The sequence below is a fragment of the Ranitomeya imitator genome, chromosome 1 (genome assembly GCF_032444005.1).
Source record: "Ranitomeya imitator isolate aRanImi1 chromosome 1, aRanImi1.pri, whole genome shotgun sequence".
Taxonomy (NCBI): domain Eukaryota; kingdom Metazoa; phylum Chordata; class Amphibia; order Anura; family Dendrobatidae; genus Ranitomeya; species Ranitomeya imitator.
This window is the reverse complement of record NC_091282.1, coordinates 295788951-295807067: the sequence shown is the minus strand read 5'-3', so window position 1 is coordinate 295807067 and position 18117 is coordinate 295788951. Positions and strand designations below refer to the sequence as shown.

General features: G+C 43.8%; 1 protein-coding gene across 1 annotated transcript in view; it reads right to left on the bottom strand.

Moving 5' to 3' along the window:
• The window catches only part of LOC138669914 (clathrin heavy chain 1-like), a 150178-nt gene that overhangs the window by 50223 nt on the left and 81838 nt on the right, over window positions 1-18117 (bottom strand). The window contains exon 3 of the mRNA XM_069756778.1: window positions 12084-12352. Within this exon, the coding sequence (XP_069612879.1) occupies window positions 12084-12352 (269 nt within the window). The remainder of the gene's footprint in view (window positions 1-12083; window positions 12353-18117) is intronic.

Below are 18117 nucleotides of genomic sequence, written 5' to 3'. Positions count from 1 at the left end.
ACCTGGAGCCGGCCATGGTCGTGACTGTGTGCCCATTACACACGGTCATGATTTGACAGTCAGCAGTGACATATAGTGACTGAAGACTTTTCTTCTGAGACAGGACAACACCTTCATTGTTTACATAAAAAAAGATGTGATAAAAGACAAACAGGTCTGATTGTGGTTTACTTTGATGAAAGATTTCCATTGGCCAATGATTGGCTTTGAACATTCATCTGCCTGATCTGCAGCGAGCGAAAAAGGGTATTTAGGTTGCATCAAAAGTTGCAAGTAACTAGTGAAAAAACACAACACAACTATGTATTTTCATACTTATTGATTGTAGGCATTTTTTAAGCATAATAATGTAAAAATATAAAATGTAGGGAAATGAAGTTTAAAGAAATTAAACTAGAAACCTATATTTATGGTACTCAAAATGTCACCTACAATTACTTTGGAGAATACAGATTATCATAGCTACTCAGCCCCCAATTTTCCTTCAAAGAAATTTGCCCAAGCTTCAAAACTATATGAAAAAAAAAAAAAAATTATATATATATATATATATATATATATATATATATATATATATATACACACACACACACACATATATATATATATATATATATATATATATATATATATATATATATATATATATATATATATATATATATATATATATATATATATATATATATCTCCCTCAGTTGAGTGTGCATGTTTATAGGGAAGTTGGGAGAAATTAGTTTGAAAAAAAGCAAGCATTCGGCTGGCAGTAACCCAATGGGTAGTCTAGAACTATTTTATTGTGAAATGTAGCACAGATATCCCAGTATTGGACAAGGAGAGTTCCCTGTGACAATCAGTATGTATATTTCAACCCGAAGTCTTTATCATTAAAGAAGTTGTCCACTACTTTTACATTGATTGCCCTATCCTTAGGATAGCACATGGCTGATCACCCAGAACCAGACACCGGGAACCTCCACCGATCAGCTGTTATCGATGTCGGCAACCACCAATCTGAAGTGCTCACTTGCCGAGCTGCTCTGTCTACTTGTAGTGCCCCGGGGCTTGGCGCTGCATGTCCACCTCCTAATCAAATCAAGAGGAGGCAGATGCAAGGTACCCTGTAGCGGCCACTGCAAGTAGACGAAGCAGCTCAGCAAGTGAACTTCCGGCCAGTGGCCACCAACATGGATAACAGCTGATTAGCCGGGTGTTGGACCTTGGCCGAGCAAATATTGTTGACCTAGCTTAAGGATAGGTCATCAATAAAAAAAAAAAAAAAAAAAAAAAGTAGTGGACAACCTCTTTGAAGGGAACCTGTCAGCAGGATTATGTAGTCCCATTGGCGGTGTCTGTTTATCTAGATTTTGTTTCTGTTAAATTTTCCACCATGCGTACAAAAAACGCAAAAAAATGCAAAACGCATGGAAAAGTGTGAAAACGCAGCGTTTTTAAAACGCATGCGCTAACATATGCGTCTAAAAACCGCTGCGTTTGTACACGTTTCAAAGCGTTTTTTCCTTCATTTGCGGTTGCGGATTAAACGCTGCGGATTCTAACGCAAATGTGAAACTAGCCTAATAATGCCTATAGTAATAGCACAGCAGGACTATCAGATCCCACCTTAGTCTAGTCTGCAGCTACTATTAAGAGATGTATTCCACTTTGCCTATTATTTTTTATTATATTGCACTTAGCCCTAAAGGTTTTCTGATACCGGTTTTAGGAGCAAATACTTCCTTTCATTTAGTGGCATGGACAATCTAAATCTGCTCTACTTTAAACAATTAGCTAGGCTACGAGTAGCTGATCAGAGGCTGCTTGCCTATATACACTGTATTACTTTCTAGGTGCTTATAGCGATCTTGGGTTTGATAAAATACTCCCTAGATCAATTCAGCTATACCCTATGTTTTATGTTTTTTTTATTCATATTAATCGCACAGGAGCCATTTCTCCCAACCTTGAAGCTAGGGGGAAATAAAAAGTTCATAGTATTTCATAGCCAAGCTTCCATTAAGGAGACTGGACAGCTTTGTAACACAATTATCCCTAAATCTGCACGTAATAGCTTTTTGGGAAAGGACAGGTTCCCGTTAAGCATTAAAGTGGACAATCTATTCTCAACTGCTATATTCCCCCTTCTAATATATAATTGCCTAGAATACTACTTCCTGCAATTTGTGCCAACTTCCGTGGCTTTGTCCGGAGCTAATGTCCGGAGCTAATGTCCGGAGCTAATGTCCGGAGATTAATTGCCTAGAATACTACTTCCTGCAATTTCTGCCAACTTCCGTGGCTTTGTCCGGAGCTAATGTCCGGAGCTAATGTCCGGAGCTAATGTGCGGAGCTAATGTCCGGAGCTAATGTCCGGAGATAAGTGACGTCAACAGTGTCCAGTGTCTGATTGGTTGCCGCCTGCTGCGAGCGACCAATCAGAAACGTGCCGTACTGTGACACACTCCGCCCGCCATTTTGGTGTGATTTTTGAATTTTTACCTCACAGCAAGTTTCTACTGCGTGGAGGCGGGCCCAGTGACGTTGCTCTTCAAGCTCCTGCCGAATTTCGTCAACAAAATGATAATACCATTTACCAAAACTATATATATTTAGTTGTGAAGTGGTTCAGTGACATTTTCACACCAATTTTGAACTTTTGTTTGGTGTTTTCTCCATATACTGCCTATTATTTTTGTTCTTTCTTACTATTATTTATTAATTGTATTATTCTTACATTTGAATAAATAAAGTATATATGGATTCTAGACTCCCGATTCTTTAGAATCGGGCTGCCATCTAGTATACAATAATAGCCTATACTCACCTCTGGTGCTGGTACCGTTCCAGTGACGACGTCACGTGAACCTTGCAGCTTCATTCTCGCTACTTTCGGATGAAACTAACACCTGGAAGAAGTGAGAGCTGATGCTACTCTCTGACTCCCCCCAATTGTCAGTTACATTCAAAGGAAGTGAGAGTGAAGCAACCTAAAGGGTTACGCAAGTCCCGGGAGAGCCAGTGCGGACATCGTTGGAACGGCATCAGCACTGGAGGTAAGTATATTCTGTTATTTTATAAAGGGTAACCCAGCAATTGAGAACCAGCTGTCAGAGTAGTGGACAACCCCTTCAATACATCCAAAATACTATAGCGCACCATGGTACTAAGTAATACACAAAAGAGCTAGCTTTGAATATGTAATGAAATAAAGTAAAGTACATAAAATAACACTACATGAAATAAATACACTTTGTGCAGAATTATTAGGCAAGCTGTATTTTGATCACATGATTCTTTTTATACATGTTGTCCTACTCCAAGCTGTTCAGGCTTGAGAGCCAACTACCAATTAAGTAAATCAGGTGATGTGCATCTCTGTAATGAGGAGGGGTGTGGTCTAATGACATCAAAACCCTATATAAGGTGTGCTTAATTATTAGGCAACTTCCTTTCCTTTGGCAAAATGGGTCAGAAGAGAGATTTTAAGGGCTCTGAAAAGTCCAAAATAGTGAGATGCCTTGCAGAGGGATACAGCAGTCTTGAAATTGTTTAACTTTTGAAGCGTGATCACCAAACAATCAAGCGTTTCATGGAAAATAGCCAACAGGATCGCAAGAAGCTGTGTTGGGCAAAAAAGGCGCAAAATAACGGCCCATGAATTGAGGAAAATCAAGCGTGAAGCTGCCAAGATGCCATTTGCCACCAGTTTTGCCATATTTCAGAGCTACAACGTTACTGGGGTAACAAAAAGGACAAGGTGTGCGATACTCAGGGACATGGCCAAGGTAAGGAAGGCTGAAAAATGACCACCTTTGAACAAGAAACATAAGATAAAACGTCAAGACTGGGCCAAGAAATATCTTAAGACTGACTTTTCAAAGGTTTTATGGACTGATGAAATGAGAGTGACTCTTGATGGGCCAGATGGATGGGCCAGAGACTGGATCAGTAAAGGGCAGAGAGCTCCACTCCGACTCAGACGCCAGCAAGGTAGAGGTGGGGTACTAGTATGGGCTGGTATCATCTAAGATGAACTTGTGGGCCCTTTTCGGGTTGAGCATGGAGTGAAGCTCAACTCCCAGACCTACTGCCAGTTTCTGGAAGACAACTTCTTCAAGCAGTGGTACAGGAAGAAGTCGGTATCGTTCAAGAAAAACATGATTTTCATGCAGGACAATGCTCCATCCCATGCCTCCAACTACTCCACAGCGTGGCTGGCCAGTAAAGGTCTCAAAGAAGAAAAAATAATGACATGCCCCTCTTGTTCACCTGATCTGAACCCCATAGAGAACCTGTGGTCCCTCTCAAAATGTGAGATCTACAGGGAGGGAAAACAGTCCACCTCTTGGAACAGTGTCTGGGAGGCTGTGGTGGCTGCTGCACGCAATGTTGATCGTAAATAGATCAAGCAACTGACAGAATTTATGGATGGAAGGCTGGTGAGTGTCATCATAAAGAAAGGTGGCTATTTTGGTCACTAATTTTTGGGGGTTTTGTTTTTGCATGTCAGAAATGTTTATTTCTAAATTTTGTGCAGTTATATTGGTTTACCTGGTGAAAATAAACAAGTGAGATGGAAAACAGTAATTAGACCTACTGGTAATTGTATTTCCAGGAATCCATCCTGACAGCACACTGGAGGACGTCCTTCTTATCCTTGATGGGACAGGAACACGAGAGGTTAAAAGGACCCTCCCCCTACCACCCTTCAGTGCTTTTCCAAAGTAACACATCTGGATGGATGCAAAAACACAGGTTTATTCCAACAAAATAATCAATCATACAAATGTTACATCACATGAGTATAAAGATCATACATTAGGGAGGGAACTAATAGTGCTGTCAGGATGGATTCCTGGAAATACAATTACCCGTAGGTCTAATTACTGTTTTCCAGTTCACCACCTGACAGCACACTGGAGAAATACCAAAGGAGAATCGTATTTAGGGTGGGACTACTGCTTGAAGTACCTTCCTACCAAAAGCCAACTGAGGCGATACTACATCTAACTTGTAGTGCTTCGAAAAGGTACTAAGGCTAGACCATGATGCAGCTCTGCAGATCTGATCTGCCGTCGCCCCCCCTTTCTCTGCCCATGACGTGGCCATGGCTCTAGATGAATGGGCTTTGATGTTGACCGGGGAATTTTGCCCGCTAGCTCTATAGGCTAAGTTGATCGTGGATTTTATCCACCGTGCGATAGTCGCTTTAGACGCTTTCCTACCTTTATTTGGACCCCTGAACTGGACAAACAAATTGTTGTCCTGTCTCCAGGGTCTGGATATTTCAAGGTACCTGAGCACCGAGACCCTTTCGTCTAAGTTATGATAAAATCTTTCTTTCTGATTTTTAGGGGACTGGCAAAATGATGGTAAGACAATTTCCTGATTCATATTGGAATCTGACACAACTTTAGGGAGAAACGCCGGATCGAGTCTGAATACTAGTTTATCCTCGAATATCTGCAAGTATGGATTCTGCACCGACAGGGCCTGTAGTTCCCCCAATCGTTTTGCCGACGTGATTGCAACTAAAAATGCGGTTTTGAGAGAGAGTTTATCCACTTCTATATCCCCCAATACATCCCACGCCGGTTTACATAGGAAATTCAGAACCAAGTTCAGATCCCATGGCGGGACAGAACGTCTAATCAGTGGTTTTAGTCTCTGGACGGCTTTAGAGAAACGGCTAATCCAGGGATGAGCAGAAAGGGAAGAGTCAAAGAATACACTTAGGGCCGCTATCTAGACCCTCAATGTGCTTGGTCTAAGACCTTTTTGAAACCCTGACTGCAAAAAAACAAGAATTTTGGGGATATTTGGGTGGTCAGTATCAACTGTCGTCTCTCCGCAAAACCCACAGAATCTCTTCCATATTTTCAAATAAATAGCTGATGTTACCGGCTTCCTGCTCGCTTGAAGGGTAGAAATGACATCATCCGAGAGTCCTTTTGCTGTCAAGACCTTCCGTTCAGGATCCAGGCCGCCAGCTGAAGTGCTCCTGGATTCTGGTGTAGAACTTGTCCTTGTAGAATTAGATCCTCTCTCTCCGGCAACAGGAGGGGTTCTTCCACTGATAGTTTTCTCAACAATGGGAACCAACTGCGTTTCAGCCAGTGAGGAGCTATGAGAATGACCTTGGCCTCGTCCTCGCAGATTTTCCTGAGTGTCCTCGGAATCATCGCTAGAGGAGGAAATGCATACAGGAGACCGCGATTCCAGGGTTGTGAGAAAGCATCGATCGCGGCTGGAGTCTCCCAAGGGTTTAGGGAGTAGAAGGTCCTGAGCTTTGCGTTTCCCTTTGAAGCGAATAGGTCCACCGTCGGCATTCCCCAATGATGACACAGGTCTTTGAACACCTCGTTGTTCCGTTCCCACTCCGTGGGGGATACGCTTTTCCTGCTGAGGAAATCTGCCAACTGGTTCTTGGAGCCCTCCAGGTGAATTGCCGTGATTGACAGAACCGACCTTTCTGCCCACTTGAATATCCATTCCGCCAGGTCTTGTAATGCCGGATGTCTTGGACCCCCTTGGTGCCGCAGGAATGCTACCGTTGTCGTGTTGTCTGAAAAGACCTTCACGTGTTTGTTCTGTAGCAGATGTTGTGCTGCTGTCAGGACCTCCCAAACCGCTTGTAGTTCCCTGTGGTTTGATGACTGGTTGCTGTCTGCCTCTTTCCAGCGACCTTGAAAATATCTTCCCAGTACATAACCTCCCCAACCGAGCTGACTGGCGTCTGTTGTAACTGAAACGCTTGGTGTTTGAAGCCATGGTACCCCCAGTCGGAGGTTCCTGGGAAGAGTCCACCAACCCAGAGATCTTTTAATCTGCGGAGTAAGGGTCAGAGTTCGGTTCAGCTAGTTTTGTCTTCTGTTCCAGCTTCTCAGGACTCCCCTCTGAAGCTGTCGAGAATGAAACTGGCTCCATCTTACACAGGGAATACATGCCGTCATCAGACCTTGTATCTTCATCCCGTCTCTGATCGTATTCCGACCTCGGGAAAAGTGACGGATCTTCTGTATTATGCCCTTCAGCCTGTCCTCCGGAAGGAAGGACATTCTTGTTTGTGAATCGAGCATGACTCCCAAGAATTTTATTTTGGGTTTTGGGATTAGGTCTGATTTTTGCCAATTTACAATCCATCCTAGATTCTCTAGAGTTGAGATGAGGGACCGACAGTTGATCCTGAGTTGGACTTCTGAGTCTGCTGCTATTAGGAAGTCGTCCAAATAGGGGACCACCATTATATCCTGATTCCTCAGGAAAGCAACTACTTCTACCATAAGTTTTGTAAAAACTCTGGGAGCGGAAGCCAGGCCGAAGGGGAGACAGCGGAATTGGAAATGGAAGATCTTTCCTTCCAAGATTACTGCGAACCGCAGGAACCTCTGATGGTTTAGATAGATGGGAACATGGTAATATGCACTCTTTAAATCTAGAGTGCAAATGACCATGCCTTTTCCCAACAGGGGAATGGTGGACCGAATCGACTCCATCTTGAACCTTTTGTAAATGACCCAATTGTTCAGATGTTTTAAATTTATAATGTTTCTCGATTCTCCCGATGGTTTTGTTACCGAGAAGAGATTGGAGTAATGACCCCTGCCCTCTTCCTGAGGGGGTACTGGGACAATGGCCGCCATTTTTAGAAGGTCCTGAATATCTGACCACATGGGGGATGACAGTTTTAGATGGGAGCTGGATACCAGGAATCTTTCGGGAGGAAGAGATGTGAATTCTATTTTGTATCCCTGGGATACTATCTGTAAGACCCATGGACTTGATGTGATCTCCCTCCAACCTTCCAGAAAACCTGTCAGACGACCCCCCACTCTGATGGCGTCATTTTCTGCGGTAACTGGAACCCTGTCCAGAGTAGCTTGTTTCTTTATTTTTAGGCCTGTTATCCCCCCCTTTTTGGTAGCTCCATCTACCCTGCTTTCCCTTACCCCTATAATCGGGTTTTTGATTATAGCGGGGCCTCCGAAAGGGCTGGAATCTTTTAGGCTTCTCTTCCGGAAAACCTTTCTTAACAACTGCAGCTTTCTCTAAAATATCGTCGAGGACTGGTCCAAAGACCTTGCCCCCGGAAAAGGGTATAGCACACAATTTATTCTTAGAATGCATGTCCCCTGACCAGCTCTTAAGCCAGATGGCTCTACGGGCTGCATTCGATAGCGACTGGCCCCTAGCTGCGAACCTAACCGATTCTGCAGATGCGTCTGCCAAGAAGGTAGTTGCTAGTTTTAGTAAGGGTAGGGATTTTAGAATATTATCTCTGGAAGTTTTAGCTATCAATTGATGTTTAAGATCATCTAGCCAAAGGTCCATGGAGCGGGCTACTGATGTCGCTGCAATATTAGCCCCAATAATTGCCGAGGAACTTTCCCAGGCCCTTTTTAGAAGGCCATCTGCTTTTCTGTCCATGGGTTCTTTCAAGTTGGACGAATCTTCAAACGGAATCGCCGTCCTTTTGGAGACTTTAGCCAAGGGTATGTCAATTTTTCGTACATCAACCCACTCCTTGACTTCCTCTGGGTTAAACGGCAAGCGAAGTCTGAAGTCCTTAGGGATAGTCAGTCTCTTCTCGGCTTCCTCCCATTCCTCCAGAATCATAGATCTGATATGGGAGTTAACAGGGAACACTTTGGATGTCTGTGAGCGCAAGCCTCCAAACATTTCGTCCTGAACGGAGCAAGATGGCTGCGGCTCCTCCACCTGCATGGTGTGCCGCACTGCTTCCAACAGTTCTCCAGTGTCCGCAGCAGAGAACAGATATCTTCTCCCTTTCTCCGGGGGATCTCTACTCTCATCTTCCTCCTCTACCTCCGACCCACAGGATGATGAGTCTATGGAAGAGTACTCGACCCTTGGTCTTTTCCTCGACCTCTCCGAAGGTGAAGGTGAGACTTGAGGGAGTACCAGACTTGAGACTGAAGCCTGAACTTCCTCCCTTATCATGGCTCTCATATTAGACATAAGAGACGCCTGCTCCTCTCCTATGTCTTTGCAGGTGCACGCTTCACATAGGGGTTTCTGCCAGGAATCCTTTAGCTTAACCGCACAGATAGGACACTTCTTATTCCTACTGGGTTTCTTTACCGATTTCTCAGATAGGGAGGCTGCCTATGGAGAAATATATATATATATATATATATATATATATATATATATATATATATATATATATATATATATATATATATATATATATATATATAGCAAACACTAGCGGTTTTTTTTTTTTTAGGGCCTCTACTTACTAGTGCTGCTGATTCCTGACCCTCTGCTCTAGCTGCGTCCTCCATGATGCTCTAGAGATCACTACTGCCCCTGCACATACCTTTTTATTCTGTTCCTCACTTCAAAAAAATGACGCTCCAGCGTTCTCCACCGCTCTTTTCTCTGCACTTCCTGTAGCAGAGACGCCGTCCGTCCCCCTCAGCCGCAAACCGGAAGTGACATGCGGCCGGAAAGAGAGGAAGGTGCGGCGATGAACTGGTTCCCCCAGCGGCCGCATGGAGACGCTGACGCCAGCAGAGGCCGCCGCTGAGCCTGCACACACCAGGGGACGGACGGAGGGATCGAGAGCCCCCGCCAGGAGGAAGCGATCCCCAACCCAGGAGCAGCGCTACACTGGTAGGCTGAGGGACCCTTCGGGCGGGTGTCAGCCAACGGGTGTCTCAGGAGGGAAGGGTGAGGCTGAGCCCCCCCGATCCACATCCCCCCGCACAGAACGGCAGATCCTCTCGTCCGTTCCTATCCCTGATGGGACAGGAAAAACACTGAAGGGGGGTAGGGGGGAGGGTCCTTTTAACCTCTCGTGTTCCTGTCCCATCAAGGATAACAAGGACGTCCTCCAGTGTGCTGTCAGGTGGTGAACTGGAAATATATTTGGTTTTTATTAAGTTGCCTAATAATTCTGCACAGTAACAGTTACCTGCACAAACAGATATCCTCCTAAGATAGCCAAATCTAAAAAAAAAAAAAAACACTCTTACTTCCAAAAATATTAAGCTTTGATATTTATGAGTCTTTTGGGTTGACTGAGAACATACCGTAGTTGTTGATCAATAATAAAAAATAATCCTCTAAAATAAAAGTTCTGCACACAGCGTAGAAGTACTTAGATCAGGAATGGGAGATGTGAATAATCGCATGTGTCGCTGAGGTTGATGTCTATAGATACATACAGATAATAAGTAGAGCCAGGGTGAGGACTTCTATGCACAATTATGCGGCATCATTTGTATATTCCTTTAATATACATTCTGCATAAATCAGTACTTCTATGTCAATCACACGCATAGGATGCCTTTTTGTTTGTTTTTTTTGCAACGACATTTTAGAAAAAAACCCGGGAGAGTGGTAACATATATAACTACAACCACTGGCATATCTATGTGCCGAGTTTCACAATAAAATACTGTGTCACTTTGCAATTACAAGGAGTGCGCAGAGATTCTCTTCCAAGATAGGTGCGGGGCGATACACCCCACTCTGCTGACGACTCCTTATCAATTCAATTGAGGGTAATCCAATTAATATATAGCTTAGAACTTGTAAAAAACCTATCACTAGTACCTCATCAGCAACATATGGCTTTAGGAGAGAGAATGAGATAAGTGACTGCAGTTGTCTATATTAATGGAAAACATTAGGATTAAAACGTTGAAATATCCAATCCAAGCTTTCCGCATAATAACCACTGATTAGTCACTTTAAGACAGGGGTGGGGAATCTTTTTTCTGCCAAAGGCCATTTGGATATTTATACCATCCTTCGCGGGCCGCACAAACTCCACCCACAAAGTGCATCCTGACTGGCACTGGTGTCCGGTCCGGTGTTCAGTAGTGAACACTGTGTGTGTACGTGTGTGTGCTAACAGAGCAAGAAGATATTAATGAGCTGGTTGTAATCAAAATACAGCTCCATGCCCAAGAATACGGTCCCTGAGAATCTGCTTGGCGGCCTGATAAAAGGTCATGGAGGGCCATAAATGGCCCTGGGGCCAGAGGTTCCCCACCCCTGCTTTAAGGTATGAGATATTGAAGGATCCGGCTGAAATTATTGATAAGGTATAGCCAGCTTAAGGGTATGTGCACACGTCAGGATTTCTTGCAGAAATTTCCTGAAGAAAACCGGAAATTTTCTGCAAGAAATCCGCATTTTTTTTTTGCGTTTTTTTCCTGGTTTTCTTAGCATTTTGCAAGCGTAATTAGCTTGCAGAATGCTAAAGTTTTCTAAGCGATCTGTAGCATCGCTTGGAAAACTGACTGGCAGGTTGGTCACACTTGTCAAACATAGTGTTTGACAAGTGTGACCAACTTTTTACTACAGATGCTGCCTATGCAGCATCCATAGTAAAGGATAGAATGTTTAAAAATAAAATTAAATTAAAAAAATGGTTATACTCACCCGCAGACAGCCGATCTCCTCAGCGGCGTCCGTTCCTATAGATGGTGTGTGTGTGTGCAGGACCAGATTATTATTATTATTATTCCATGACGTCGCGGTCACGCGACCAATCACAAGACGGCGACGTCATCGCAGGTCCTTCACACATAGCATCTATAGGAATGGAAGCGGCAGCGTGCACCGCTGAGAGGCAGGAAGACATCGAAGGTGAGTATATCACTGTTTTTTATTTTAATTTTTTTTTTAACCAATTATATGGTGCCCAGTCCGTGGAGGAGAGTCTCCTGTCCTCCACCCTGGGTACCAACCGCACATAATCTGCTTACTTCCCGCATGGTGTGCACAGCCCCATGCGGAAAGTAAGCAGATCAATGCATACCTAGGTGTGCGGAATCCCCGCGATTCCGCAAATTTAATGAACATGTTGCTTTTTTTTCCGCGATGCGATTTTTTTGCGGAAAAAAAGGCAACATTTGCACAAGAAATGCGGAATACATTGTAAATAATAGGAGGCATATGTAAGAGTTTTTTTCGCGTTTTTTTCCCGTTTTTATAGCGAAAAAAACGCGACAAAATACTGTACGTGTGCTTATGGCCTAAGTCTCACTGCTAGAATTTCCCAGGGAAAAAGTAAGTGATAGAATATATTTACATGAGGACTATACCTGAGCAGAGATGCCAATCAGAAGAAGCCACTTCTGTTGCTCGTCTGTCCTGTAGTTAATGATCTGACAGCCAGCAAGACTTGCGTGGCGATCAAACATTTTCTGGGGCTGAGAGTCTCCTTCCATGCTCCAATGGTAGACAGCCGTCTCGGTCACCAGAGCCACTGTGTTGACAGATATCCACTTCCAAAAGATAACCTCTTCCGCCATGGTGTGAGCCTTCATCTTGCTCTTCATCTCAATGTTAAAGATCTGAAGCGTTTTTCCAGCTACATTATGGAAGAGCAACAGAAACAATATATGATGTAGGTTTAATTTTCCATTTCTCTTTAATAAAAGCAAAACGCTGAACCATTTAACAACATGAAATGAACAGTATCCATTTATGATTATCCACACAGTAAATGAGAACGTCGGTGATAAATGACAATGACTTATCTTAGAAGACCAGCAGAAGCCGACTGACATTGCAAAAAAGCATTTCAATTCCAGAAAGTCCTGAGGTCAACAAGACTAATCTTTAAAATTTTTCTATGGAGGAAAAGTGCAGTGAAACTGTATTATAGCTCCAAGTCAAAGACGTATAAATCATATCACAAGCTCTATAATAGAGGGTGGGAGATCGAAAAGTCTACAGCGAAACCTCACCAAAAGGTCACCTAGCCATAAAAGCCCATCTACACTAGAATATTTTGTAACAGACTGTCGTCTATGCATATTTAACATGATGTATGGAAAAAAAAATACTGAGCCTTGGGCGCTTCTGGTTGGGTAAGTCCAGATAGAATATGAAGTGGATCCAGCGGAAGGTAGCCATAACGGATGCCCAGACATCAAAATGCTCTTGGGCGGCTGCTGCCGGTTCCTCATTAACTCATACCTATACCATACGCTGTTCCCCAGAGTTCAGCCTGCTTGATGCACAAGGTGAACCTCTCTGCGTGGGATGGTACTAGCCTGGGGATATAAACCCATCTTGAAGTTATTGTGCTAGGAGGTACCTTGTTCTCTCCCTAGCCCCTATTGGCATAGGTTTTAGAAAGCCACCCACCATCACTCACCAGATAATTTTATTTTAACTTTGAGTGGTATATTTCTGTAGAGAAGTTGATCGTCTCGTTTTAATCATCTTTTCAGACACCTTAGAACAACATAGTAACATAGTTAGTAAGGCCGAAAAAAGACATTTGTCCATCCAGTTCAGCCTATATTCCATCATAATAAATCCCTAGATCTACGTCCTTCTACAGAACCTAATAATTGTATGATACAATATTGTTCTGCTCCAGGAAGACATCCAGGCCTCTCTTGAACCCCTCGACTAAGTTCGCCATCACCACCTCCTCAGGCAAGCAATTCCAGATTCTCACTGCCCTAACAGTAAAGAATCCTCTTCTATGTTGGTGGAAAAACCTTCTCTCCTCCAGACGCAAAGAATGCCCCCTTGTGCCCGTCACCATCCTTGGTATAAACAGATCCTCAGCGAGATATTTGTATTGTCCCCTTATATACTTATACATGGTTATTAGATCGCCCCTCAGTCGTCTTTTTTCTAGACTAAATAATCCTAATTTCGCTAATCTATCTGGGTATTGTAGTTCTCCCATCCCCTTTATTAATTTTGTTGCCCTCCTTTGTACTCTCTCTAGTTCCATTATATCCTTCCTGAGCACCGGTGCCCAAACGTTCTCTAGAAGCTGGAAAGCTGCCTGTCTTAAAACTTATTCAGACGTCCATAATATTTCTGGTATTCAAAAAAAAAAATGGTCCAAGTTTCACCAGCGTTTTTGATCCAATCTTCATCAGTGTTTGGTCAGTGTCTGTTTTTACCATCAGTGATTGTAAGGCTTCTCCTATATATTGCAATGTTTATCACTGACAGTACACAGATTGTACACTGATGCCATCCATGTGCTGTCTGTGATTTTCCCCAACCCACATACTGGTTTCGGTAATTTGTCACATGGCTTGCAAAAAGACATGGACAGGTGTGCAGCTCCATAGCGTATAATGGGTTCTACGAAAAAAGTAAAAAAGTTAGCTCAAAATAAGTGTAAATAATGAAAACGAGTAAAGAGGTCATGCAAAGCTTTCTATCCAGAATTCGTATGACCATTTACACTTGCATAAGAATAATAAAAGTTGGAATCTGACTTGCCACATTGAGAAAATTTGTGAGAGTTTAAATTACAGAATCTTATGGTCCCGGTTTTAGAACAACAGATTTCTAGTAATTGTGACTTGTGAGTAGTCTTTTAGCCCGTGTTATATCCTGTAGAAGGACGTAGATCTGGGGATTTATTATGATGGAATATAGGCTGAACTGGATGGACAAATGTCTTTTTTCGGCCTTACTAACTATGTTACTATGTTACTATATCAGAGATGCATAAAAGCGTTCAAGCTAGCCTGGCCAATGCATTTAGTCTAGTAAAGTGGATTTCCGGGACTTTAAAAAAAAAAAAAAAAAAATGCATGTAGTTGCAGGCAGCTACCTCTCTGTTGTACCCGGCTCCGATTACGGACCACTCCTGCCAGAGATTCAGCTGCTCATTGTCAACAGAGCAATAGTTTTTCTTCCTGTTGACGGAAGGGGGGCGGGACTACTGGCATTATGCTGATTGACAGCCGACTTCCCCGAATTAGGCAGCAGAGAGCAGACTCAATCAGCATGGCACCAGTAGTGACGCCTTGTCAACAGAAAGAAACTGCTGCTCTGCTGACATGGAGTCGCTGAATCTCTGGTAAGAGAGCTCAATGACCGACTCCGGGTACAACAGGGAAGTAGTTGCCTCTGCAACTACATGCCTTTTTAATGGCCCTGGATAACCCCTTTAAGTAATCCAATGAAAATATATTTGGGTTTTAGTAGACCTATAGGTGGTTTAGGTATGCCGCAGCTATTAATTCTTAGTACATATTTCCACTTCACTATATATTCAATGTATTTAGGCATTAAGCTAGAGCACGTGAAGCTTTATTAGGTCTCAGAGAAAAAAAATGTGAATAATTCCACTGGCATCTCCCTGCAGGTCTTCTAAACATGAAAGGGCTTTCTACTAAGAGCATTCAATGGAATTTGGCCTCATCCCAGAGAACGGCAGGCTGAAGAGAGATCCCATGAAGGAAGTAATGCAGCAGCACGACCCAAGCTAAACCTCGCCTGCTGAGCGACTGCATACAAGAAAATAAAAAGCATCTCCCACAAATTGGGACAAAATCATTAAAATTGCCAGTGATAGATTTTCCATTCAGTTTGAAAAATATGGTAGTGGCTGTAGATTTTAATGACTATAAGACGTACCGGACCATAAGACACACTTAGGTTTTTAGAGGAGGAAATCAGAAAAAAAATTGAAGCAAAAAATGTGGTCAATCGTGTGCTTAATATTACCTATTCTGGTATATATGGCCCCTCTCATCCCCATTTTGGTGTGCATGGCTCCCTTGTCACTATCCTGGTATGCATGTACCCCTTATCTCTAGCCTGGTAGGCATGTCCCACTCATAGAGTCCGTAAAAAAGAGTTTTCTTTATTCACAAACTTTAAACATGGAGGATACAGACTTCAGCACAACCATATGGGTAAGAATCTCAACGCGTTTCTGGAGACTAGGCTCCCTTAATCATGACAAGATTAAGGGAGCCTAGTCTCCAGAAACGCGTTGAGATTCTTACCCATATGGTTGTGCTGAAGTCTGTATCCTCCATGTTTAAAGTTTGTGAATAAAGAAAACTCTTTTTTACAGACTCTGTGAAGCTGGACATTCCTTTCTTTTTTGGACCTTGTACGCCTGGACACAGCGGGTCCGTGCTCCCGAGGTTTGGTTCTTGTATCACGGGTCAGCTGGTTTATGTTCCTTCTTACAATGTCCCACTCATCCCTATCCTGGTATGCATGGTCCTCCTCATCCCTATCCTGGTATGCACTGCCTCCTCATCCCCATCCTGGTATGCATGTTCCCCTTATCTCTAGCCTGGTAGGCATGTCCCACTCATCCCTATCCTGGTATGCACTGCCTCCTCATCCCCATCCTGGTATGCATGTTCCCCTTATCTCTAGCCTGGTAGGCATGTCCCACTCATCCCTATCCTGGTATGCATGGTCCCCCACATCCCTATCCTGGTATGCACTGCCTCCTCATCCCCATCCTGGTATGCATGTTCCCCTTATCTCTAGCCTGGTAGGCATGTCCCCCTCATCCCTATCCTATTATGCATGGCTCCCTCATCCCTATCCTGGTATGCATGTCCCCATTATCTCTAGCCTGGTAGGCATGTCCCACTCATTCCTATCCTGGTATGCATGGCCCCCCTCATCCCTATCCTGGTATGCATGGCTCTCTCATCCCCATCCTGGTATGCATGTCCCCATTATCTCTAGCCTGGTAGGCATGTCCCACTCATCCCTATCCTGGTATGCATGGTTCCCCACATCCCTATCCTGGTATGCATGGTCCCCGTCATCCCTATCCTGGTATGCATGGTAACCCTCATCCCTATCCTGGTATGCATGATCATCCCTATCCTGGTACGCATGGTCCCCCTCATCCCTATCTTGGTATGCATGGCGCCCCTCATCCCTATCCTGGTATGCATGGCCCCCTTCATCTCTATCCTGGTAGGCATGGCCCCCCCTCATCCCTATCCTGGTATGCACTGCCTCTTCATCCCCATCCTGGTATGCATGTTCCCCTTATCTCTAGCCTGGTAGGCATGTCCCCCTCATTCCTATCCTGGTATACATGGACCCCCTCATCCCTATCATGGTATGCATGGTCCCCCCTCATCCCTATCATGGTATGCATGGTCCCCCCTCATCCCTATCGTGGTATGTACCCCCCTCATCCCTATCCTGATATGCATGGTCCCTCTCATCCCTATCCTGGTATGCATGGGCACCCTTCTCTGTCCTGGTATGCATGACCCCATTCTTATCCTGGTATGACTGGCGCTAATCACTTTATGCATGGCCCCATCGGAAAAACATTAAAAAAAACCCCAAACCATTACACTCAATTTCCTGTGCTCCCTCACAGTGTCTTGTTCCGATGAGAGCAGCTATTTTATGATTGTAAGCAGCGCATGGCAGGGACGCCATGCGCTGCTTACATGCCAAACAACAGCTGCAGGAATACTCACTGCTCTGCACGCCGGAACTATGTGCGTGGAGGGCAGTGAGTATTCATTGCTCGCTCTTAAGTAGCGAGCACAATCTCAGCTGCCGGCTTTCTGCAGCTGCCGGCTTTCTGCAGCTGCCGGCTTCCTGCAGCTGCCGGCTTCCTGCAGCTGCCGGCGTTCACGTGTCCCCGCTACTAAGGAAATTAATTTTCACTGCATTCCACGCCTATGCACAGGCATTTTTAGTGCATCAAAAACGCATTTAATCCGCACATGACTGTACCAACAAAGCTTTGTCAAAGCCAAATACCAAGAAGTATCAAAAGCAAAGCAGCTTTATTTAACCCCTTCACCCTGAAGCCTGTTTTCACCTTTCACCTTCATGACCAGGCCAATTTTTAAATTCTGACCACTGTCACTTTAAGAGGTTATAACTCTGGAACGCTTCAATGGATCCCACTGATTCCGAGACAGTTTTCTCGCGACATATTGTACTTCATGATAATGGTATTAAATTTCTTTGATACGACTTACGTTTATTTGTGAAAAAAAAAAGAATATCGGAAAATTTAGCAATTTTCAAACTTTTAATTTTTATGCCCTTAAATCAGAGTCTTGTCACACAAAATAGATAATAAATGACTTTTCCCACATGTCTACTTTACATCAGCACAATTTTTGAAAAATCTTTCTTTTTGTTAGGAAGTTACCGTATATACTCGAGTATAAGCCGAGATTTTCAGCCCAAATTTTTGGGCTGAAAGTCCCCCTCTCGGTTTATACTCGAGTCACGGTGGGTGGCAGGGTCGGCGGGTGAGGGGTGGAGCCGCATATTCATTTCTCTAATCAGCGGTGCCGGTGACCGCTGATAGAGGAAGAAGCTGCGGCACCGAAGACCGTGTGACAGGCAGAG